The 24,746-nt window shown below is 34.6% G+C and overlaps 1 protein-coding gene across 7 annotated transcripts in view; it reads left to right on the forward strand.

The window, feature by feature from the left end:
• Positions 1-24,746, forward strand: part of NAALADL2 (N-acetylated alpha-linked acidic dipeptidase like 2) — a 1,407,963-nt gene that overhangs the window by 1,154,566 nt on the left and 228,651 nt on the right. For all 7 annotated transcript variants that reach the window (XM_074298220.1, XM_074298221.1, XM_074298223.1 and 4 more), the window contains one exon: positions 16,257-16,403. In XM_074298220.1, the coding sequence (XP_074154321.1) occupies positions 16,257-16,403 (147 nt within the window). The remainder of the gene's footprint in view (positions 1-16,256; positions 16,404-24,746) is intronic.

Genomic DNA, 24,746 nt, shown 5'->3' on the forward strand with positions numbered 1-24,746 from the left:
AAGCTAGGGGCAAGTGTAAAGACAAAGCTTCCTGTCCCTAGGGAGCTTGTAGTAAGACATGGATGGTATAAGATAGGATGTAATAGGGGCACATTAGGGATCAAGGCCAATGGCTACAAGACATTTGAGAGTTCCTTTTAAGCTGGGGGTAAGGAAGAAGGAGCAAGATCAAGGGAACTGGAAGAAGGACTTTAGCAGTTGAGCCAGAGCAGATTCCTCTAATCTTGTTAAATTCTGGGCATTAGGCTCAGTACCACGTGTCACAGGCAGGGCAAATAAACCTCTCAGAGCCTAGTGGCCTATGACTCAAGATGTTGGCTAGGCTAAAGATGTCCATGACATATTCCAGCTGGATGCTGGATATTTATGATGTCTTGGTCAATGGATGTGCTCTCCATTAAAGAAATGATCCATCCACACCAAGAACTTCACACTCCACATCTATATTGTGCTTTCTTTTGTGTCTGCATATTTCTCACACTAAAATGGAAGTGTTTGAGGGCAGAGATTGCTTCATTTTTCTGTTTAGAGCCTCAACATCTATCACAGGATTTGGCACTTATTAGGCTCTTAATGGATGCTTATGAAATCAGTGAACTAAATGGGGAGTTACCAAGCTGTCTATGGGCGGTGGACCCATTTCTCTGTCCTCTGCTTTAGCTTGGTTCTAACCTAACTAAACTCTAGCTCCTAAGGTGAATAATAATAGCATCTATCTCCTTTTGTTATGAGAACAGATGAAATGATATATGAGAATGAAATGAAATAAAATAGGAGAATAAATTAAATAATATAAGAATGTGCCTTAACCAATCTTTTTTTTTTTTTTTTCTTTTTCCTTTTTTCTTTTTTCTTTGCTGAAGCAATTGGGGTTAAGTGACTTGCCCAGGGTCACACAGCTAGTAAGTGTCAGATTTGAACTCAGGTCCTCCTGACATTAGGACTGGTGCCTCTATCCACTGCACCACTTACCTGCGCCATCTTTAGCCAATCTTTTTTTTTTTCCCCCCTTTTTCTGAGGCTGGGGTTAAGTGACTTGCCCAGGGTCACACAGCTAGGAAGTGTCTGAGATCAGATTTGAACTCGGGTCCTCCTGAATTCAGGGCTGGTGCTCTATCTACTTGCACTACCTAAGCAGCATGCTCATGTTGGCTATTGCCACTGCTACCATTATTTCTACCAATACAACTGCTGCTATGATTGGTATTGCTGTTACTCTTATGGCTCAGGAATTTTCTTTACTGGGTCTTTCTCTCTGGGAAAAGTCTCTAGCTTTGAATTTGAAGCATTTTCCCTCTTTTAAAAAAAATATTATTATTTTAGGTGGTGCAGTATATTCATGATATAATCTTGCTCTTGCTGTGAAGTATATGACTTCTTGGGTAGCTAAGTGGTTCAGTAAATAGAGCACAAGGCCTAGCTAGAATCAAGAAGACCTGAATTCAAATATGACTTCAGATTCTTCCTAACTGTTGACCGGGCAAGTCACTAAACCCTGTTTGCCTCAGTTTACTTACCTGTAAAATGAGCTGGGAGAAGGCAATGGCAAAACACTCCAATATCTGAGCCAAGGGGAAGACCCAACTGAAAAATACCTTAACAAAATCAAAGCATGGCTTCTAGAGTTTTCTTGCTTTGTCCCAATCTTTTCTAAGTAGACTAAGTGAACCCAAGTTTAGACAACTAGATTTAGAGTCAGATCTGGGATATTCTGCTACTTCTAAGGATCTATCTCCCCACTTTGGGCTTCTGTAAATGAGGGAGCCTGGAAAAATACTCTTGGATTTCTTTCCCATCTAGGGGGCTGCCAACATTAAGACTGGGGGGAAGGCCTGGGGGCAAACAACATACCCTGCTTGGATAGTTGGTTCCCTGGTTACAACCTTGGCAGCATCTGTTAAAGAATATTCTATTAAGCATGGCAATGAACTCCACTGCCTGGCATTTATTTTGGCTCAGAAGTGTAAGTAATTGGTTGCTGCTGCTGTCACCCTTCCTTCAGGGGTAGAAATATTGTTGCTGATAGCATGATTTCTTCTGCCAGATTCCCCGCCATCATCACTGACCTTGTTTATAGCATGATAGGAAAAATTAAGCCTGCTCTGCCACCAGCACACTATTCTCTCTCAGCTTTCTGATCCTCTGTACCCACTCCCCCCCCCCATCCTTTTTGCTGGGTCCACTGAAAATAATACGTATTCTATGTGAACCTCGTGAGATCGTGCTTGCTTTTCACCTGGGCTGACCTGAAGCTTAGCAGTCATGTCAAATTAAAGAATTACAAAAGGAAAAAGCTTGGTGCATAGGATAGAGCACGGGTTGGGACTTTGGAGGTCTGGACCCAAGTGCTGACTCGGCCCTAAAACCCACAGAGAAGAGAGCACTGAGATTGGCTGGGTGACCGTGACCAATTCCGGACTCTGGGCCTCTTATGTAGATTGGAGGGAATATTTGTAGTGCTGATGTCATGGGACTATTGCAAGGGCAAAGGAGATGATGCAATTGCTTCCAATTCAAACCCAGAGACTTTCCCCAGAGGGAAAGGCCTAATAAAGAGAATTCATGGGAAAGGGAAAGGACTCTTTAGTCCGGCATGATGTCAGAGATTCAGAGCTCAAAAGGTACCTTAGAGGCCACTGGGGGGCAATACCTTCATTTTATTATCATCATTGACATCATCTTCATCATGACCTGGAGCAGTAACAGGAACCTTAGCTCTGGTCCCAGTAGGAGGAACAGGAACCATGGCAGCAAGAGCAATGACTAATAGTATTATCACTGATAGATATGTAGATAGAAAGATAGAAAAGATAGAATATATATACCAAATATACATATATTGATGAAAAATATATGTATATATATATTTATATAGAGAGATTCCATCTATATATTTGTATGTATATATCTTATCTAGAATATATATATATATATATATGTATGTATGTATGTATATAGAGAGTATACACATACCTACATATATTTCTTTTTTTTGCGGGGGAAGATGAGGCGATTGGAGTTGTGACTTTCTCAGGATCACATAGCTAGTAAGTGTTAAAGTATCTGAGACTGGATTTGAACTCAGGACCTCCTATATCCAAGCTGGTGCTTTATCTACTTTACCATCACACTCTTACCCATACACACATATATGGATGAAATATCTATACACACACATACACACATATATACACATATGTAGCCAGAGTACACATACATGTATGTACATATTGATATAGATGGATGGAATATACACACATACATATAAATTGAATATATGGAACATTTATATACACACTATATATATATACATATACACACACACACACACACACACACATATAATATACAGAGAGAGATGAGAGAGAGAAAATATACTTACACACATATATCACACATGTATATTTATTTTCTTTTTGGTGGGGGGTGAGGCAATTGGGGTTATGTGATTTGCCCAGAATTGCACAGCTAGTAAGTATTGTCTCTGAGGCCAAATTTGAACTCAGGTCCTCCTGAATCCAGGCCCGGTATTCTATGCACTGCACCACCTAGCTGCCCTCACACACACACACACACACATACACATGGAATACACACATATACACATATGCAGATGGAACACATACATATATATATATATACATACATACCTATATAAATGGATTATATACATATACACAAATATATAGATGGATAGATGGAATACATACATGTATAGATGGAGTATGCACACACACACATATATATGTATACACCCACATATCAATAGATGAAATATATATGGAATATGTTTTCCAATTTATATACCTTTATTTGCACATGCAAATAAATGCATGTATATATATGTATATATAAATAATACATGTATGTATGTGTATATGTATATGTAATTTATAATTTTATGTGTGTGCTATCTTTCCCAAAGAACTCCAAACTTTTGAGGGCAGGAGCTTTTTCATCTCTTTCATTATACTGTTGAGTGGTATCCTACACACTTACAAAAGTCTCTTTAAAGAAGGATTGAAAAGAATGTAGAAGATTTTCTAATCCTGGGATTCTTAGCCATGCTGTGTCTCATGGACCCCTTTACACCAGAGGTGAAGCTCAGGATGAAGTCATGAACCCCAGTTTAAGAATGCCTGATCAAGTGCAACCTCTTTTTTTTTTTTTAAACTTATGAAAATGAGTTAAATGACTTGACCAAGGTTTTACAAAAAGGAAATATTAGAACCAGGACCAGAATGATTTCCTTTCCCTTAATCCAGTGTTCTTTCCATGAAATCAGTGCAGATTATTTGTCAACAAAGTGTGCATTCTGTGATCTTAGGTAAACGATGCCTTTTTTTTTTTTTTAAGAGTCAACAGTTTTTTTGGTTTTTTTTTTTTGGATCTGACTTTTCATGTGCAGCAAGAGGATTATCTAAACAGGTTTACACATATTGAATTTAATGTGTGTGTGTGTGTGTATTTTTTTTTTTTTGCCAGACTTGCCCAGGGTCGCACAGCTAGAAAGTGTTAAGTGGCTGAGACCAGATTTGAATTTGGATCCTCCTGAATTCAAGGCTGGTGCTCTATCCACTGCGCCCCCTAGCTGTCCCAATTTGACATATATTTTAACATGTATAACACATATTGGATTTCTTGCCATCTAGGGGAGGGGTGAGGAGGAGGGGAAAATCTGAAATACAAGGCTATGCAAGGGTCAAAGGGAAAAATCATGCATATGTTTTGAAAATAAAAAGCTTTAAAAATAAAAAAATAAAAAGAGTCAATAGTTTGTTTATTCTTGCACCATTTCCTTAATTTTTTTTCTTTTACAAAATTTACTTAAAATTTTCCTAAGGAGAAAAGAAAGAGGGTCATTTTTGTTTCAAAGCAAAATTACTAAATTGATTTTTCTCCTTAGTGTTCTGTTTGAATTTTATTTTGTACGTATCTTTAGCCCAAGTCATTGAATGTTAAATTGAAATCCAGTTAGGTTTTTCGGTTAATTTAAAAAAAAAAAAAAGTCTATAGCTAGAATTCATCCACAAGAATGCTGACACTGTCTTATTTAAAATAGCATTGCCTGTAAGGGCAGGAGAAGCTATTTAAGACAAACCTCAAGAAGGCTGGTGAAATAATAGCTGGAGTTCTGTTATGTCAGCCAATTCCTCAGCATGGGCTAGCATCGTGATGCCAGAATGGTTATCTTTCACCGAGACGTAAAATCCATTTCTTGATCCCCTTGGTCATTAAAGGGCCTATGGGACTGTAGGCAAGAGCAGGCCTCCCTTCTCTATAGTGTTGGCCAAAGGTTAGTTGGGATGATTCCTTTTTTACCCCTTAGAAATCCTCTTGCTTTAGTTTCAGAAACATAAAACTATTATTCAGTGCCTGAGACTGAGAGATAGGTGAGAAGGCAATCTTTTGTGGGGATGATTATTGAATAAATATTTTAATATACAAGAGAGAATCAGAATATACTCTGTTCTTGTCCACTGTATTTGTATTACAGATCAATGAAAAGAACTCTAGAATTCAAAGAGTTTTTATGTTTTATTTTATTTTCAAGTTAACTCTCCAGTTAGACCAACCAAACCACTAGTGGGCAGTCTGATCAGCAGCATTTGGAGGAAACACAGCACATTTCTTTATACCTATTGAGAAAGAATATTTCTTAGTTCTCAATTCTTCTGGTTACAAGTTTGGATTATAAAATGAATATTAATGTGATAAAATTATAACCCTAGAGTTAGGAGACCTGAAATCAGCCTTTGTAGACAGAATGTCACAGATATTAGCAAATTATATATATGGCTTTTAGCAACCTGCTTTCCTTAGTCTCTGTTTAGTCATATATAAAATAAGTGTACTGAACTAAAATCAGGACCACTGTAAGAAAATTAATGTTAAATTAAAATTTTATTCTAACTTATTTTTACATTAATTAATAATAAATGAATTTAATTTATTTTAAAGTAGTAGAATTAGAAAGGAAACCAAGTGTATTGAAATCATTATTACTATATATTACATAAGTTTTATATATGTATGTATATATGTATATGTAATATATATATATATTTAAATTAAATTTATGTACTCTAGGTTAAGAACTCTTAGATTTTTTTCTGAATTCTTTCTCACTTTAACATCCTGTGTTTCTATAATCTGACTTCAAGATCTCATACTTTTTTTCTCCATATGCTTATAGCACTATTGAAGCTGAGACAAGGTAATGAAAACAGTGCAGAATGTAGAGTCAGACATTTGGGATTTAAATTGTAGCTTTGAACCAATTTTGTGATTTTGGTTGAAACATAAGTTCTCAATCTCATTTTCCTCATCTGAAAAGCAAAGGGAATAGATTTGGTGGTCTCAGAGTTTCCTTCTAGCTCCCAAACTGTGAATCTGTGACTTCCTTTCTAAAAATTCTAATATACAATAATACTTCATTACATTAATATGCCACAATTTGTTTAGTTATTCCCAAATCAATAGGTAGCTTCTTTTTAATATTTTGCTTCCTTGGCTGCTGCTGCGCATATTTTGACTTATTTAGGACTTTTCTTTCTCTATTCGACATTCTTTGGAGCATGTGTCTAGTAGTGGGATCATTAGTTTAAAAAGAAGTGTAAATTTACATAATTTTCAGGTGTCTTTTCATACCTACTAAATTGACAAGCAAGATATAAATGAAAGTTGTTTTGGTCACTGTATTACTATGTTGTTGACAGAATCATAATGTGGTCCAGCCATTCAAGAAAACTATTTGGAATTGTGTAGAAAAAAATAATTTGTGAATTGTATGTATGTGTGTGTGTGTGTGTGTGTGTGTGTGTGTGTTTAAAGACTCAGACTAAAAGTAGTTGAAAACACCATGACTGATGTCATCCACTATTGATTAGAAGCAAATACAACTCTCCACAATATTTTGTCAACCAGAAGTTACAGTTTAATTTTCTTAATGGTGCTAGAACTTATGAGAGTAATATTTCCTACACCAGCTTATTTCAAATTAAAATGAATAAAAACATTGAAGCTGCCATCTTGAGAATGTGTGTGCTGTGAAAATGTGTTTACTCGCCCCACAGACACTGTTTACTGTGTCCATATGTTGACATCATGCAGAAAATGAGAACAATTTTTAAAATAAATGATTCTATCACGTAACACAATTGTAGTAACAACAGCAATTTTGAAATGACAAGATAATAACTTAATTTTATCATAATGTGCAGAATGCAGGATTTCAAAATTGGATTTCAGAATTTTCTTGCTGATGGAGACAGTAATCAACGCACATATCCCATGTGATAGTTACTTACTCGTGTATTATTTCAGGAAAACTAATGTAGGTAGAAGACGGCTCTAATACTTTAATAAAGAGTGTCCCTTACACGTTATGGAAATTTGCCAAAAGAGTTCAATATGGAGACAAATTCTTCAAATCTAGCAAACCATTGTCTTAATTCCTTAATATTCTCCTTGCATAGTATTTGTTTTCATAAGTAATTGTCCCTTTAGGATCTCTGTGTGAGTGTTTGTGGGTGCAGGTGTGGGTGATTGCACACAAACACATTGAATACTGGAAATTAAGCTTGGTTCCCAGCTGTGGATTCTGTTTTAAGTTCTACCTCTGACCTGCCATATGCAATTAAACAAGTCACATCACCACTGTCTGAGTCTTGACCGGCTTATTTTATGAAGTGGAATAATAATGCCTGTTATCAGGCATTAATTATGAAGCACTTTGAACTCCTTGGATGAAACATTTAATATGAATTTACTCAGCCTTGTAAATAAGTTTAAAAAATTAATTGACCTGCACAAATTTGTCACTATCCCTCCCTTTCCTCTTATATGAAAGTTATACTGAGAGTAAAGTTGAATCAAATTAGCATTCCCTTCAACTTCTTCATTGCTATATATCTTTCTGGCCTTGTTTGAAGAGAAGAGGAGTTATTTCAAGGTGGATATTCACTACATAATCCACTAAAATGAAAGGAAGATCAGAAGAAACTTCACTACAGAACCAAATTACAAAGGGCATAAGCATTCAGAACATTAGATTGGGAAATTATCTAAAATATCATCTAGAATCTAGGATTTTGAGCTTTGAACCCTCTCATTTTAGGGTTAAGATACCGAGGTCCCGGGAGGTAGAGTGGTTTCAGTTTCAAAATCATAGAGCAAAAACAACTTCCATAGTTCTTGCAAAGGATCTCTACATTTTATTTTGTTCCCTTGAGCCAAAGTTAAATCGAAACTTTTCTTTTCCTACCTGTGAGTGGAATAGAATATCAACAATAATGCAAAAGCTAAAAAACATGTTCCTGGGATGCTAGTAAATCTGGGGCTTGCATGCCTCTGAGTCTATGCTGAATCTCTGTTTTGTTATTTATGAATGGTTTCAATAACTTAGTTTGCTTGAGATGCCAAGCCAATTGATTTATGATATGACTTGTTTAATTGTAGGACAGGTCAGAGATAGAATACCCAAAAAGAATCCACTGATGGGTATGAAATTTACTTTCCAGTATGTAGGGTATTCACACTACTACTCTCTCCCTCCCTTCTTCCCTCTTGTTTTTCTTTCCTCTTTTCTTTCTCCTTTTCTTTATCTTTCTCCTGCCTTTCTTTGTCTATCTCCATCTCCATCTCCATCTCCATCTCTGTCTCCCTATCTTCTCTATCTCTGTCTGTCTCTCTCTCTGTTTCTCTCTCTGTCTCTCTCTTTCTCATTCACACACACACATATACTCTAATAGACACTAAGAGAAAAATTTCCTATGAAAAAACATTTCATACAAAGGAAACATTAAAGAAGTCAGTCAGGGTTTGCCAGTTTTGATGACTCTATCTTGATGCTGGACTATTTTGACATTTCCATAATGGTAAGAGATGCTCTTTAATAATCAACAAAGTTGTTTTCCTGAGGGATGTTTCTTCTGTGTTAGCCCAGGTTCGGGTTGAAGCATACAAAGTTCCAAATTTTTTTTGTATGTATATATGCAAACATATATACAGCTATACCAACATATATTCATATACACATATGTGTGTGCATATCTGCATCTGTGTGTGTGTGTGTCAGATAAAGGAATACATAACAAAGTTCCAAATATTTATGTTGGTACTTGGGGCAAACAGCAAAATAAAAAAATAAAGAAAAGGCTCATATGAGTGATCTTTTTAAATGGAGGTCTACAGAGGAACTCTTCACTTCTCCAACCTCCATTCGGAGGGATCCCTAAAGCAAAGGACATTGATGAGGTGTGAGAACCAAGGCTGAAGTGATCTTGTAGGATGAGAAGGTTCTATGAGGATATGATTGGGAATAGATTGGGAAATGAGAATCCCTCACTTTTTTACAACCCTTTTCCCTCATGGGGAAAAAAAAAAACAACAGGAATGTCAGTAAGTCAGAGAGGCAGAAGAATTCTGCCTCAGCCACCTATGAGCTTTGAGACTCTAAGTAAGTCACCTAATATATCCCAACCTCCACTTCCTCATCTGTAAAATGGGCAAAATGGGAATAAACATCCACATCACAACATGGTTGTGAAGATCAATTAAGGTGTTAAATGTAAAGTATTTTGTAAATTCAGAAGCATTCTAGAAATGTAGTTATCATACTAATAATGTTAATACAAAAAAAGACACAAAGGTTACAGATCAATCCAGGGACAAATGTTAGACTTTGTTGTTAAAAGTATAAAAGTAATAGTGCTACTTACAACCAGAAATAACCTGAAATACTTATAACCAGAAACCAGGATTAAAATCAGGGATAGAATAGGAAGGATAAACCTGAGATTTGATAATGGGAGTAGCCATGGCAACACTGGAAAGAAGGATGAGGACTTTGAATAAAGACTAGAGAAATTGCATGAGAAGGGACATTGCTGATTGAAAGGGTAACATAAACCCAGAACAGTGCTCTGTCACCCATCAGAGCAAAGAAAGAATTCATTGAATGGTTGGATCCGAGGTTTGAATTGTCTTGGGGACCGGAGTGTGGGCAGCTTTTGTTGGAAGAAAAAGACCTTATGTAATGATGGAGATAAATAGAAGTAGATAAAGTATTAAAACATGTTGGGAATCTATGTTTATGAGCAAGAGAAGAATATAGTGGGCGGGTTCTTAAAATCTTTGAGCAAGCCTACATTGCAATACTTACAATGATTAATTTTGAATCAATGCCATCTTTCTGTTAAAAAAACAAAAAACTAATTTAAGAACAGTACAGACAACGGGAATTAAGCATGTAGAATGAGACCTATTAAATGGTCCCGCAGTATCATTTCTGTTTTATGAAATGGCTATGCTATTTCAAAAAGCCAATGTAAAAATTATCCAGGTTAAGGGAACAGAAACTTCTTAAGCAAAAACATATTCATTTGTTATTTATATTTATTCTTGGCTTTATTCTTGGTCACAGAAATCCACTTTAACTTTAACATGTGTTTCTGTCATAGTTTAAAATCAACACATGAACCTCATATCAAATCTTGATTTTGCTGGGAATACATAAATATATATAAACACATTCATATTCTCTCAGTTTCTCTGTATATTTTACACACACACGGGCACACACACACATCAATTAACATGGGAAATTAATCATTCTAATCCCTCAAGTGAATTAAGGCAGAGGTTAAATGATTTGTTCAGAATTAAGTGTCTGAGGCTAAATTTGAACTCAGGAAGATGAGCCTTCTGACTCCAGGCTCAGAGCTCTATACACTGAGCAATAACAGAGTTTTTCTAGATATCTCAGTCAGCTACTTCCAGGACCAGGAATCTTAGATTAGCTTAACAAACAAACCAGCAACCCATCTCTCCTTATACCATTATGCTATAGAAATAAATTATTTGTTTCCTGTTTCCAAGGTGCTTAACATTTTTGAAAACTACTCTGTGGCAAAATTCTGCCTTATTTATGGCTTCTTATGCTTCCAGTTTGGATTTGTAGGTACTTTGTTGCTAAGATTTGACTGCTAGTTTCTCAAATGGAAATCACCTTGGGCAACGGGTGGGAGGGAGGAGAGATCAGGTTCAATTATTTCCAAAGAAAATCAATTTCTACAGGCTTTTCCTTCTTTTTTTAATGACCAATAGCAACTATCTTTAAAAATTTGAACTGCATGGTTTTGGTGAGACTATCACCATTCATTCATTCAGCAAATATTGTATAAACTCAATGCCTCACACTATGCTAGATCCAGAGGATAAAAAAGACAAAAATGGAACATTTCCTGCCCTCAAAGTGCTTATAGTCAGCAGAGCAAAATTTATATACAAATAAGTCAAGGCAAAATATATATAGAATACATACAAAATAATTTGAACAGGATGAACTCTAACAACCGGGAAATCAGGGAGTTAGGAAGGCATTTCCTGTCCTATTTCCTCTATATTCTGCTTTTCTGTCTACTCCTTTAATAGATTTTTATTTTTATTTTTATTTTTTTGTGAAACAATATGTCTCAGATTTCTGGTCAACAGAAAGGGTTCTTTCTAGCCTTTATTTTTATTATTCAATGGAAAGTGATCTTGGAATCAGGAATATTTCAGATAAATTAATAACATAATAAATAAATGAATTTGTCCTGTTGTCCTGTATTACTCCTCTAGAATTTTCAGATATTGTTGTCTTCCTTTGTATTCTGCTAATTAGAGGAATTAGATCTGGAAGGGAACCTTAAAGATCATTCCAGCCCCTTAGTTTACAAATGGAAAAACTGAGGCATAGAAAGGGGAAGTGACTCATAATTCAATAATTATTGATGCCAAAGAGCACTATTGTGAACTTGGATCCTATGAGTGGCAATCCAATGAGCTTTCTCCTGCTATGACATTCTGCCTGGTATATATATGTATGTATGTATATATATTGGCTGAGGCAATTGGGGTTAAGTGACTTGCTCAGGGCCACACAGCTAGGAAGTGTTAAGTGTCTGAGGCAGATTTAAACTCAGGTCCTTCGACTTCAGGACCGGTGCTCTATCCACTGTGCCACCTAGCTGCCCCCTGCCTGGTATTTGTGTATCCCACTACACTATTAGGAAAATTAATCTTTCCTAAGATGTGTTGTCCCTATGTGTGTCTTTTTTGGTAAGCTTTGCTCTTCAATGGCAGAACTTTTGTTCTTCAAATTCCCATCTCCTGGAATAATATCTGGCATGGAAGAGGTGTTTAATAAATGCTTATTGCTTAAGAGTGTTCCTTGAATGGCTTTTTGTTCCTGTTAATTATTTTAAATGTGAGGAAACTCTACCATACAAATTTTTGGTCTCAAAAGAGCAGAAAATATAGTTCTGATCCATGTAAAAATATACTGGGTAAAAAGAGACTGCTGAGAAATCCTAGTGGGTAGAAATCATGAAATAATATTCATAACTGGCATTTATCAGGTTAGTTCACATTTACATAGTGTTTTATATATTGTCAACAGGAAATCACAAAGAGTTCACAATTCATACAGCGATTTGCATATTTATATGGAGGAGATACCAGGATTTCCACCTAAAAAGACATAATTTGGGAAAAGGAGGGGAAAGGTGCAGTTAAAGTGAGAAAAGTACTAAACCTCAGCCAAAGGGGAGAAGCAAGGCAATAGCACAAACCACATGTTTTTCCCTTTGGAACTTTTAGACCATGAAGATTTGATAGTCTCCTTATCTACAAGGGTTTCAACTGCACAAGCCTGATGTGGACTTGACTTGACTTTTGGGACACAAACAGCAGATTCTGTCAACCCAAGTACATTCAGGGTTTCCTGCATACTCTGAATCTAATGTTTCTGGAAAATATGGTCACTGCAAAAAACAAAACAAAACAAAACAAAACAAAACAAAACAAAACAAAACAAAAACAAATTTAGGGATCCCTTAGCAGTCTCTAATAGTGTTTAAAGAATGTTCTTTAAGAGTTTTTCACAAATCCACACGAAAGTGGAAGAGTTTCTTAAGCAATCTGGGAGAACAGTATGGCCTTGGTCATTGGATGAAAACAACTGGCCACATGTAGGAAATATTTTATTACTGACTGAGATAAGCTCCTCAGGCCTCTATTTTAAAAGGCAAGCCTTCTAGAAGTAGCAAAAGGGTCAGCCAAGGCTGAGCAGTCGTGGAGTTAGAGCCCTGTAAGAGAGGGAAGAAGTGTTTTCTCCATGCCTAATAACATATTTCCTTGCCTTATAAGGAAACACCCAATCCCTCAGTGGGAGAGTAAGATTGAGAGATTTTGAAGGCCAATGAAAGAGCCAAAGATATATCTCAAAGAGTAAAAATTTCAAAGAACAAGTCTCTATAGCAGAAAAGAAAGCTTTGTACTCAAGAAACCCAGATACAGACTCAAGAAAGCACTGGGCATGGCGGTAGAGAGGTGGAATGTGAAAAAGTCAGCTTCTGAGAGCCCAGCTGGGCAACCCACCCCTTAGAGACGATGTGCCCGGTGGGGAGCTATTGGAGGCTTTCCAGGCCCTGTGGTCCAGTGTTGGCCAGATGTGTTCCTTCCCTGCACGCTGCCTTCACACTCTAGTCTTTGCTTCCATCTACTCTTTGAATAGATGTGTGTATCGGAAGGGAAAGTGTCCTAGGTTTCTGGTGAGGGGAAGGAAGATATGTTTTATAGCTATGGTTTGTATTCTTTCATTTGTAACAAATGTTTCTGCAAATATCTAAGTATGTCTGTTATTAATGGGTAGCATGCCTGTGATGATTCCTGAGCAATAATAGCGACCTAGACTCTCATCATACCCTAGAGCCTTCAGGGACCCAAGCTGGGAGTGTAAGTAGGGGATTCTACATTTGTTATTATCCCCTTTTAAACTCTTCAATGTTAGAGACATGTCAGGCCATTCAGATATTAAATATCTGAAACAGAATTTGAATTCTGATCTTGTTGACTTCAATGTTCTGCCCACTAGGTCATTGAGGCAGTTAGGGGAGGCGGTAGAAGACTTAAATTCCATTCCAGCTTCAGACACTTACTAGTTCTGAGGAAAATGCCTCAGTTTCCTCATTTGTAAAATAAGAATAAGAGTCTCCTAAGATTGTTGTGAGGCTCAAGTGAGATAATATGTATATAGCACATTATAGGCGCTAGCTTTATTGATATTATTATGATATCATACTACCTCTTGAGTTGTTATTTAAGCATAAATGAGAGATGTGAAGACAAGAGGATGGCACATTCCCAACAGATTACAAATGGATTGGCAAGATTGTGAGCTGCCAAATCTTTTTGCTTTTGAGTTTTTGTCTTTAATGATCAATTGATCTGACATGGGAAAGAGTAATTGTCCTGACAGTTGCACCTTTGCAAAGGTTCATCATGCTCTTAGATTCTAGGCCTTTCCTAGTGGTTTGCTGACTTGAGCTGAATTGACAGAATTCAAGCGCCTGTGAACATGAGAAGGTCTGGTACAGTGGGATGACCATTGGTTCTAGAGTCAGAACTTTGGTTCAGATTCTGCCTATCCTACCTTGATCTAGACCCTTCAACACTTCACCTCTCAGTTTCTTCACCTGTACAGTAAAGGGCTTGACCTAGGTAGCTTCTAGGGTACCTTCCAACTCTGCTTCTGTGACTGAGACAGAAGGCCTGAGTGAGCCCCTGAGCTACATGGAGGTATACAAGTCTCTTTCCATATATGTTTCATCCCTCCCATCAGAAGTTTCTTCAAAATTTGGGCCTCCTGCCAAGATACATTGGACATAATTAACCCCAGAGATATCATTGCCAGGATTTTCCATCTCACTCTCCTTTGAGGGAAAATGTTGGCTGCTTCAGCAGTTGATATCCTATATACCACCACACACAATTGATTTCAGTGTGGCTTGTAATGGAACTCAGGACAGGAAGCTGAAGTTGGGGTTAGCTGCCAATTTCAGAGCCAATAGGAATCAGATCAGAGACATTATAATTTCCCATTGATCTTTTTTTTTTTTTTTAATTATTAGTAGTAAATGTAATTTTAAATTTATAGAATAAAATGAGCATTTTTATAACAGTACAATAAAAAGATACTTATTTATGAAATTGCACATTTACTTAATGCAACTTGCTATTCCTTTCAAATATACAACAAAATTATGATGTAAATTTTTTTTCTTTTTTCTTTCTTCTCTCCCCCTTGCCTGCCCTAGAGATGACAATTTTTAGACACCAATAAATATATATGTGTGTGTACGTGTGTGTATACACACACACACACACACACATATAGACATACACATATCTATTTATTGTTTCTCTCTCTGGATGCAGATAGTATATTTATTCTTTACAGATAATTTGGGTATTTATAATCATCAAATAACTTATTCATTCAAAGTCATTCTTAAAACAATATTATTGTTACAGTATATAATATCTGTAGTTTAAATCCTTATGATTTCAAATATCAGCATATGAAAAGAGAATCTGATGGAAGGCTGCTACAAACTTTCCCAAGCCCTACTTTGCACCATCTGGAGTTGTTGAGTTAGAAGCTCAGCTTAGCCTGAGAAAGTAGAATTAGGAAAAATGGGGGAAATTTGCAACAAAGCAAATTTATACATGAGGTAAAGAAAATTTTCCTATTAAATATAATAATCTAAAAGTAGAATACACAGTATTGGATTGAAACAGTTAATCTCTTTCTACATGAGTCTTCAAGCAAGGCTTGGATGAGCACACATTGGCCATATTCTAGAAGGGATTCAGGTATTGGCTGGACTAAGTAGTCAATGAGATCTTTTCTAACTCTGTGTCATAAAAACTCTAATCTTGTCATTTTATAGGTAAGGAAACTAAGGCTCAGAAAAGTTGTGACTTGTCTGAGTTTTACAACTAAAAAATGTCAGAGTGAGGTTTGAATCCCGCTCTTGTTTTATTGCTATCATTTACACAACCTGCTTCTATTTCAGACTATAAAAAAACAAGAGTTTGGAAATAAATATTTCAAAGATCTAACTTTTTACTTTAATTTAGAAATTATTTTTCTTGAGAACATATTTTTAAAATACTATTTTTGAACTTTTAAAAATTTAGTTATTTTTTCCTGTTACACATAGAATCCTTGAAGACAAGAGCTTGCTTTTATCTTTATTTTCATATTGCCTACATAAAATATATAGCTACTTAAGAAATAGTTGTGGATTGAATGAATATACCGTAGGAGCCATAACAACCATCAAAGTTAAAAATGATTTGAGAGAATAGTGAAAGAATGAATTGTTACCATCAGTTGCATAAACAATTCTAACTTCTATTTTCAGAAAAAGAATTTCAACTGCTCTTGGAGAACAAAGTGCCCAGCAGCCAACCTCAGTTCTGTGCAGATGCAAGGAGATGGAGATTTCTTCATCAACCACCTTGGAACCCCCAGTTTGCAGATTTTCTATGAGGACATCAAAGCATTAGAGGTGAACATTTAGAACATGACATTCCAAATAGCATGCAGAATGCAATTTTATCCTTGCTTCTTTCCTCTTACCAAATAGGTTACCATAGAGGCTCATTCATTTAGTGAATTATTCTAGGCATCCAGAGTCTGGGTACAGTATTTGAAAACATCAGCTCTTTTCAGCAGTATTGTATTCAATTTTAAAAAGATTTATCCTGTCACTCACATTTTCATAGAGCCCATCACAACAAGAAATTTGCAGAAGTTGGATTAACATCAAAACATAATTGTAATCTTCAGCATTCACAGAAACAGATGACATGTGTACTAGATTCTCCTCGCTGAGCCCCAGGGAAAATATGTTTCACATGTTGTATATTAATGTAACTCTTGTGGATTAGCTACCCAAAGTTGGTAAATTGTTTACCACCTCAAAAGAGAGCTCTTTTCAATAACCACATTCTTTTTAGAAATTTGTAATGTACCTTAATAAATCTACAAGTTAGAGCAAAGCATGCTGTGAGAAAGCTTATCCTTCACTAGTATAATGGGCTCCCTAGCTCTTTGCCTTCGTTGGAATGGAGGAGATGAAAAGGGATTTTAAGACTGAATCGGAGGTAAGTTACTTTGTACAGCCATACTCTTCTGCCTCCTTTTCCTTAGATATTCAAAATTTGGCAATATATTTTCATCAGTTATTAGTTCTTTGAATTTTTTATCATTCCATAATTAATTGCTTACCTTAGTCTGCACAATCTCTCCATTCTTCAAATGACATTTTTTCCAAGGCAGATCATGGTCTTTTAATTATTTTTTTTAAATTTTATATCAGCTTTATTAGGTGGCCCAGTAAATAAAATACTGGACTTGTAATCAGAATGGCCATAGTTTGAATCCTATCTCAAGTATTAGTAAGCTACTTAACTATTTTTGAACTCATTTTCCTCATCTGAAAAATAATAGCATCTCCTTCAGAGTTGTGAATGTCAAATGATATAACATATGTGAAAGACTTTGCCAACCTCAAAACACAGTATAAAATATTGTTGTATTATAACTCTCAGTCTCATTTCTGATCCAATGTACATCAGTGGTGATTCCTTACTTTTAGCTGATTTTCATTGCTCCTATCTTCTAGTCCTTTAAAGCAAAAATATATACTTAAATGAAAGAAAATTTCTGCAGGAGGGGATAATATTCAATGCAAAGGAAGTGATTGGAAAAGAAGAATCAAAAACCCAGGAAAACATAAATTCATGTAAAGATGAGTAGAACCAGGAGGACACTGTACATAGTAAACAGCAATGTTTTAATGATGAACAACCGTGAAAGACTTGGCTACGCTGACTGAGAAAGATGCAAAACAAATCTAGGAAATTCATGTTGAAAAATTTTATCTACCTTCAGTGAGAGAACTGATGAATTCTGAGTCCACATTGTTGCACTTTTTTTGACCACATTTTGACCACATTTTAAAGCTTTGTTTTTCTTTTTTCTTTTATTGTGTGTTTGATTTCGCAACATGGCTAATATGGAAATATGCTTTGCACGATTTATATATATAATTGAAATATTGCATGATTTCTTAAGGGGTGGGGAAGAAGGAAGATAATTCAGAACTCGTTTTTTTTAAAGCTTATTTTTCAAAGTTCATGCAAAGATAATTTTCAATATTCCCCCTTGCAAACTTTATGTTCCAATTTTTTCGCCCTTTTCCCAACAGGCCTCTCCCCTGGAGGAGAGTAATCCAAGTAATCCAATATAGATTAAGCACGTGTGCAATTCTTCTAAACATATTTTCATATTTATCATGCTGCACAAGAAAAATCAGATCAAAAGGGGAAAAATGAGAAAGAGAAAAAAATGAACAATAACCAAATAGTGAAAATATTATATTGTGATCCACATTCAATCTCCACAGTCCTCTCTCTGGATGTGGATGTCTCTTTTCATTACAAGTTTATTGAAATTGCCTTGAATTACCTTATTGTTGAAAAGAGGTACATCCATCACATTGATCATCACATAATTTTGTTGCTGCGTACAATGGTTCTACTTACTTTACTTAGCATCAGGAATTCAATATGTTAAAAATTAATGTTAAAAATTTACATGTAATTAGTAATATGTGATGAAACATATATAATATTATATATATATATATAGTGTGTGTGTGTGTGTGTGTGTGTGTGTGTGTGTGTGTGTGTGTGTGTGTGTGTGTAGAGAAAAAGATAAGAAAGAAAGAGAGGGAAAGAAGGAACCATATCAGAAGGTAGGGAAAGTACCATATCAGAGGAACAGAAAGTTGTCTAATATGGCTGGATTATAGAGGAAATGGAGAGAAGTCATGTCCTTTTTAATTTTATTTAGTTTTTTATTTTGATAATAAAAAATTACAAAAATTACAAAATTAAAAATTTACAAAAAATTACAAAAAAAGGAAAAATAAAAAAATCTTGTAGCAAATAGTCATGCAAAAACGTATTACTTCATTTGTCTGGCTGAAGTCATCTCCAGCACTTCCTAGAATGTGATAATACTTCATTACATTCATAGATCATAATTTGCCTGACCATCTCCCAATTTAAAAATATCTTTCTTTAATTTTATACTTTCAATACATTCAAAATATCCATTTAAATATGATCCTAATTCTCTTCCTTGTATGGCAGGAAATATACATCTTTTTTTTTTTCAGTACTCCATTGGAATTGTGTTTGGTCAATGCATTAATAAGATTTCTTTCTTTTTTACAGTGTTGTTATTATATATATATATATATTTATGATATTAGCATTTATATTTATTTATATAACTAGTTGGATCTTATATTGGTATTTGGTGTAAGACACTTGTTTACAACTAATTTCTGTTAGACTGCTTTCCAGTTTTCATAGCATTTAAAAAAATAGATATTTCTCTCTCTCTCTCTATGTATGTATATATATATGTATATATATATATATCCTCTTGTTTTAAATTATTTCACTCTGCATCAGTTCATGCAACATTTACTCAGGCTTCTCTAAAATCAAACCGCATCATTTCTTCTTCATTACATTGCTATAGCCTTATTTCTCAAGTGATAAGCTTCTCCTTAGTTTCCAGATTTTTGCCAACACATATACACACATACACACACACACACACAAGAATTGCTACAAAAAGTTTGTAAACAAGCCTAATAGTGGTATCACTAAGTCAAAAGGACTGAAAAGTTCAGTAACTTTTGCATCACAGTTCTAAATTGCTTTCCATAATATCTAGAATAATTCAGAGACTTTCCAATAACACAATTCCAATAAAAAAAAGTCTATTTACCAACAACCCTTCTAACATTTTTAGAGCACAAGGTTTTGCAAGCATCAATGTTGAAGAATTAGCCTTGTATATGTTTTGAAAATAAAAAGCTTCAATAAAAAAAGAAAAATGATCATTTCATTTTTACCCCAATAGTTGATAATCTTTGGGTTTATTAAACATAAGGCAACCATGCTTCTTCATTTCTATGTGTTTTGTGCCCAGGCAGTTTATTCTAATTGACTACTTTTTTTAAAAAAAATTAACCATTGCTAAAAGGTTTTGATGATTACTATTTTGTAAAATGCTTTGAGATTTGATACTGCAAGACCCAGTCTTTACCATTTCAAAAAATCATTTTCCATGAGATTCAGCAACTTTTTCCCTTACAGATGAATTTTTTTTTTGCTTTCTAAAGTAGTTGTTTGATAGCTTCATTGGTTTGGAAATCAATAAATGAGTTAATTGTAAGTATTATTGTAACTACTATTTATTGTTTTGGACTATATTTAAACAATGAATATTTATCTAGTTATTCATCTTTATTTCTATAAAGAATATAATTATACTCATCTGCTTTTTATATGAACTTTGCCAAGTAGATTTGCAAGCATTTTCTATACTTTGTAGATCTTTCTTTTTTCGATAGAATTTTTCTTTCTTTATCTTGGTTTTATATTTTGTTAATAATATACTGAAATGCTAATCATTTATGTGAATTTATTTATAACATAACTTTCTTGAAGTTATTGTTTCACTTAATTTTGGTTGACTGCCTACAGTTCTTTAAGTAAACAAACTATCATATCATCTAACAAAAAAGTTTGTTCCATTATGTGTAATACTGACTTTTGGCTTTAAGTAGATATACTGTATTAAAGAAAGAGCTATTTATTTCCATGATTTAGAAACCAAAAAAAATATGATTAAAAGTCTTTTATGGATTTACTCATATAATTTTGATTTTTGTTATTCTATTTTGATAGGTTTTCTTCATATTGAATGAATCCTTCCATTCCTTTTGTAAATCCAACCTAGTCTTAGCATATAATCATTGTAGTATGTAGCCAAAGCTTCCTTGCTAATACGTTAAAATTTACATTAATACTTATTAAGAATATTGGTGTGTAATTTGATTTTACCATTTTGAATCCTCTGAGTGTACGTATCAAGACATTTATATCCTAAGTAGGATCTCCTTTTGTCCATTTTTTTTCTTTAAAAACTTGGGTAATGATGAAATTAATTGTTATTATTTTTTATATCATTGATGACATTAAGATTCACCTGCATTATGTGGCCTGATTATTTATCTTTTTATATATTGCTTGGCTTTTGGATTTATTTTTTTTTTTAATTTCTACTTAGCTTTTTTCTCTTCATAAGGAATGCTCAAAAGTCCTCCATTTCATGAAAGTCCTTGGAAGCTTGGGCTGAAAAAAAAAATGATTCACTATGGCTTTTCCTTGGATTTCAGAATCATGCTCAGCCTGGTATATTTTCTAAATCTTCCAGTTATAGGGAAACTGACCTGTGTTGCCTCTTCCTATTCTATCATCCTGAGATGTAATGATCTCCTAAGTAGCAATTCTTAAGATTATATGAAAGGGAAGAAGAGACAAGGATTTAGATTATTTTTTCTCTGTTAAGTAGGGATGATAATTTTTATAGCACTCACCTCTTAGGAGGGATATGAAGATCAAAAAATGTTATTTATGCAAAACACTTTGCAAATGTCAGCTACTTCTCAAGAATTCCACAAGAAGACCTTACATATGAATTCATGTTTTCTCTTACTAACACACTGAGTCCAACCTATGAACTCACTTCTACTGCTCCCTTGAGAGAATCTATTCAAGAGGTAATTTGTCTCTTGCAAAGCAGGAAGGAAGAGAAAGCTAATAGAGCCTTGTTTGTCATACATATCGAAAGAAGAATATTAGTATTTCAGTGTGTGGTCAGCAAACCTATTTAACCTTTGCTTTGAGTCTCAACCTCTAAGGGAAATTATCAATGATTATAAAAACATTGAATGGCTTGCTCCATGAAGTCTGAATTAGTTATGTAAAACCATTTGTCAAAGTAAGATGAGAAAATTAAGGTTTCTTTCCTTTCTTCCCACCTCCATATTATACAGCCTAGGTTGTTTCTAAAGAAGAAAAAATATAGATAATTTTTACATGCGAAATGACTAGGGCCATCTTATATCTAAGGTTCTGCTTTACTCTATTTGTAAGCTCTCTGATGTAAGTTAAAGGCTTTCCAGTACAGAGCCAGATTTGATTTTTTTTACATTGCCTAACTATGAGATCTAAGTTACTTTGATTCAAATTGAAACATTTCAAGAGATTTAATATCAATCTGCAGTATTTTCTATTATCTACAGATCTGCTACCAACTTTTTCCAACCATTTTTTTCCAGCTACAAATAAATTGAATAAAAGAGGGAATTTGGATCCCTTCTCATCTTTAGCTTTTCTTGGCATCTGCACTGCTAATTCTCCAATAATTAAATTTCACAAATGCAAAGCAATCTATGGATCTGCCAAATGTTAAAATGATTCTTCCTCATAAGATATTGCCCTGTTAATTGAAACATCTCTGGTTTCGAGCTGTATTTAAATAAGAAGGTTTTCAATTTGTAAACACTGTTGCACCTGTTAGGAGAAGCATTCTGTTTCCGATTAAATACAATGCAGAAGATGGCTGTTAAAGAAATGAAAAAACAGATGCTCTCTGATTAAGAATGCAATATTTATGACAGGCTGGTGGTCCAATGTACATTTCTTCTGTCACTTAACATCTGTTGCATGTAGTGGTTCTTCCAGATCAGAGTATTCACTGTATCTAGGACATGTCAGAGAAGCTGTATCCCTCAGTACATCAGCATCTTTTCAACTACTAAGTCTTTGAGTTGGAGTCTTCTTATCTTATTCTTATTTCTTCTACTTTTTTTTCTCTTTGTGATTTTCATGAAGATGGAACATGCAATATTTGCATGATACTAGGATAATTTTGCATTCAAGTTATTATAGAGAGGGGGATTTATGATTGAGTGTATACTAGAGAGATTTGGAAATTTATATTTTCACTCATTTTTTTAAAAAATGGCATTTTTTATGTCATGATTTTTTTTGACATATGCATTATTCCTTTTTCCCTTCTTCCCATAGCTTTCTTCTTACAGTACCTTTTCTTATAAGAAAGAACAATCAAATAAACCCAGCTTACCTAGCTGACAGTATATGCTACATTCAACACTTATAGTCTTTCTCTCCACCCCCCCCCTTACTAAGAGGAAGTTTTCTTCATTATCCTTTCCATGGAACCCAAGTATATTTGATCTTTATCTCTTTTTTAGTGTGTTCATTTAAATTATTGCTATTGTTGCCATTATGCATACTGTTTTCCCAATTTTGCTTTTTTCCATGTTGGTTCATATAAATCTACTTTTTTCCCTTAACCACTAATATTATCTTCATTTTTAATTGCACAATAATATTTAATTTATGTACAGTTTGTTCAGCAATTTTCTGATCAATTGGCATTAACTTTACTTCTTTTTTTTTTTGATGAGGGAGTGAGGGGAAGTTTTTCACAAAAGTGTTAATATAAACATGTAATTATAGAAAATCTCCTTTGACCCAATAATGAAATCACCAGGTCAAAGGGTATGTTGCACTTTTATGTTTTAAAACTTTGTGATTTTTTTATCCACAATTCCCAGTTATTTTTCAAAACTTTCCTGTCAATTCACAACTTTAATGGTTTCTTATTGTTTATGTCTTTCCACAGTCTCACTAGTATTGACTATTTACATTTTTACCATCTTTTCCAATTTGATGAGTGTGAAGTGGAACTTTCAAGTTGTTTTAATTAGCATTTCTCTTATTAGTGACTTGAAATATTTTCCCCATATGGTTGAAGATAATTGAGATTTCTTATTTTAAAAACAATTTGTCCATATTCTTTCCCTACTTATTTGATGGAAGTGAATTGGGAATTTAATGACAGAAAACTAAGGAGATTGAGTTTTCTTTTTTTTTATATTCATCTTCTTGAGCTGCATTATCGAGTGTTAACACTAATCCTTAAGGTGATATATCATATCTTAGTGGGGGGTTTTCCCTCTTAATTCTAGCCTCTAGGTAACTGTTTGATGTGTGAAGTAAAACCTGCCAAATTATATATGCAGAAAGAATGTTTTTTTCTCCCCAAGTAATTCATAGATTATATGTTGAGTCTATATTATTTTTCTGAGTATACGAACATCTAAATTTTACTTAATTTAGGAATCATTTCTTTGTTAAATCTCATTTTGAATATCTTGGTGCCAAATAGTGATTACTTTAAGTCACTAGGTACAGGCTGCTCAGGGATCACTTTAAATCTCTTGGCTGAGGGAAACAAGCAGTTATATATAACTATCTCCCTAGGAATGGCCTAAGCTCCATTGATCTTATATGCTGTGCCTTGCTCGATGCATGGCATGACCTGTAAGCTACCAATAACCCTACTGGGGTTAAAACTAACTCTTAGTTCTGTCACATGAGAAGCTCCTTAACTCTCACAAATGAAAATGTGTCAATAGGAGGAAAGATGAGAAAGGATATTTTAGTGTCCTCAGGAGCTTCTTTTGTTAACTTGTTCAACAGTGGTTGCCACAAGAGCATTATATGAAGGATAGGCACTTTGCTGGCACTGTGTACAACTGGCACCGATTGGCAACTCTGTTGCTCATATGCATTTCTGGGCAAAGAGGAACGTGTGGTCAATCACAAGGAAACAGTTTCAGGGCCAAGAAAAGCATTAGCACTTGTGGCTGCAAGGTACTAGGGACCCTTCCTGAATAAAGATGAGAACTGATGAAGATATTTTATGAAATAGAAGACTTTCAAACATCTTGATGAAAAGACCAGAACTGAATAGAAAATCTGATGTTCAAACAAGACTCACGAGACATATAAAAAGGTATAAACATGAAGGAAAAATTATAAGGAACTCAATAAAGTTAAATTATTTACATTTCTATTGGAGAAAATGATACATGTACCTCTTAAAA

Source organism: Sminthopsis crassicaudata, chromosome 3 (genome assembly GCF_048593235.1).
Source record: "Sminthopsis crassicaudata isolate SCR6 chromosome 3, ASM4859323v1, whole genome shotgun sequence".
Taxonomy (NCBI): Eukaryota; Metazoa; Chordata; class Mammalia; order Dasyuromorphia; family Dasyuridae; genus Sminthopsis; species Sminthopsis crassicaudata.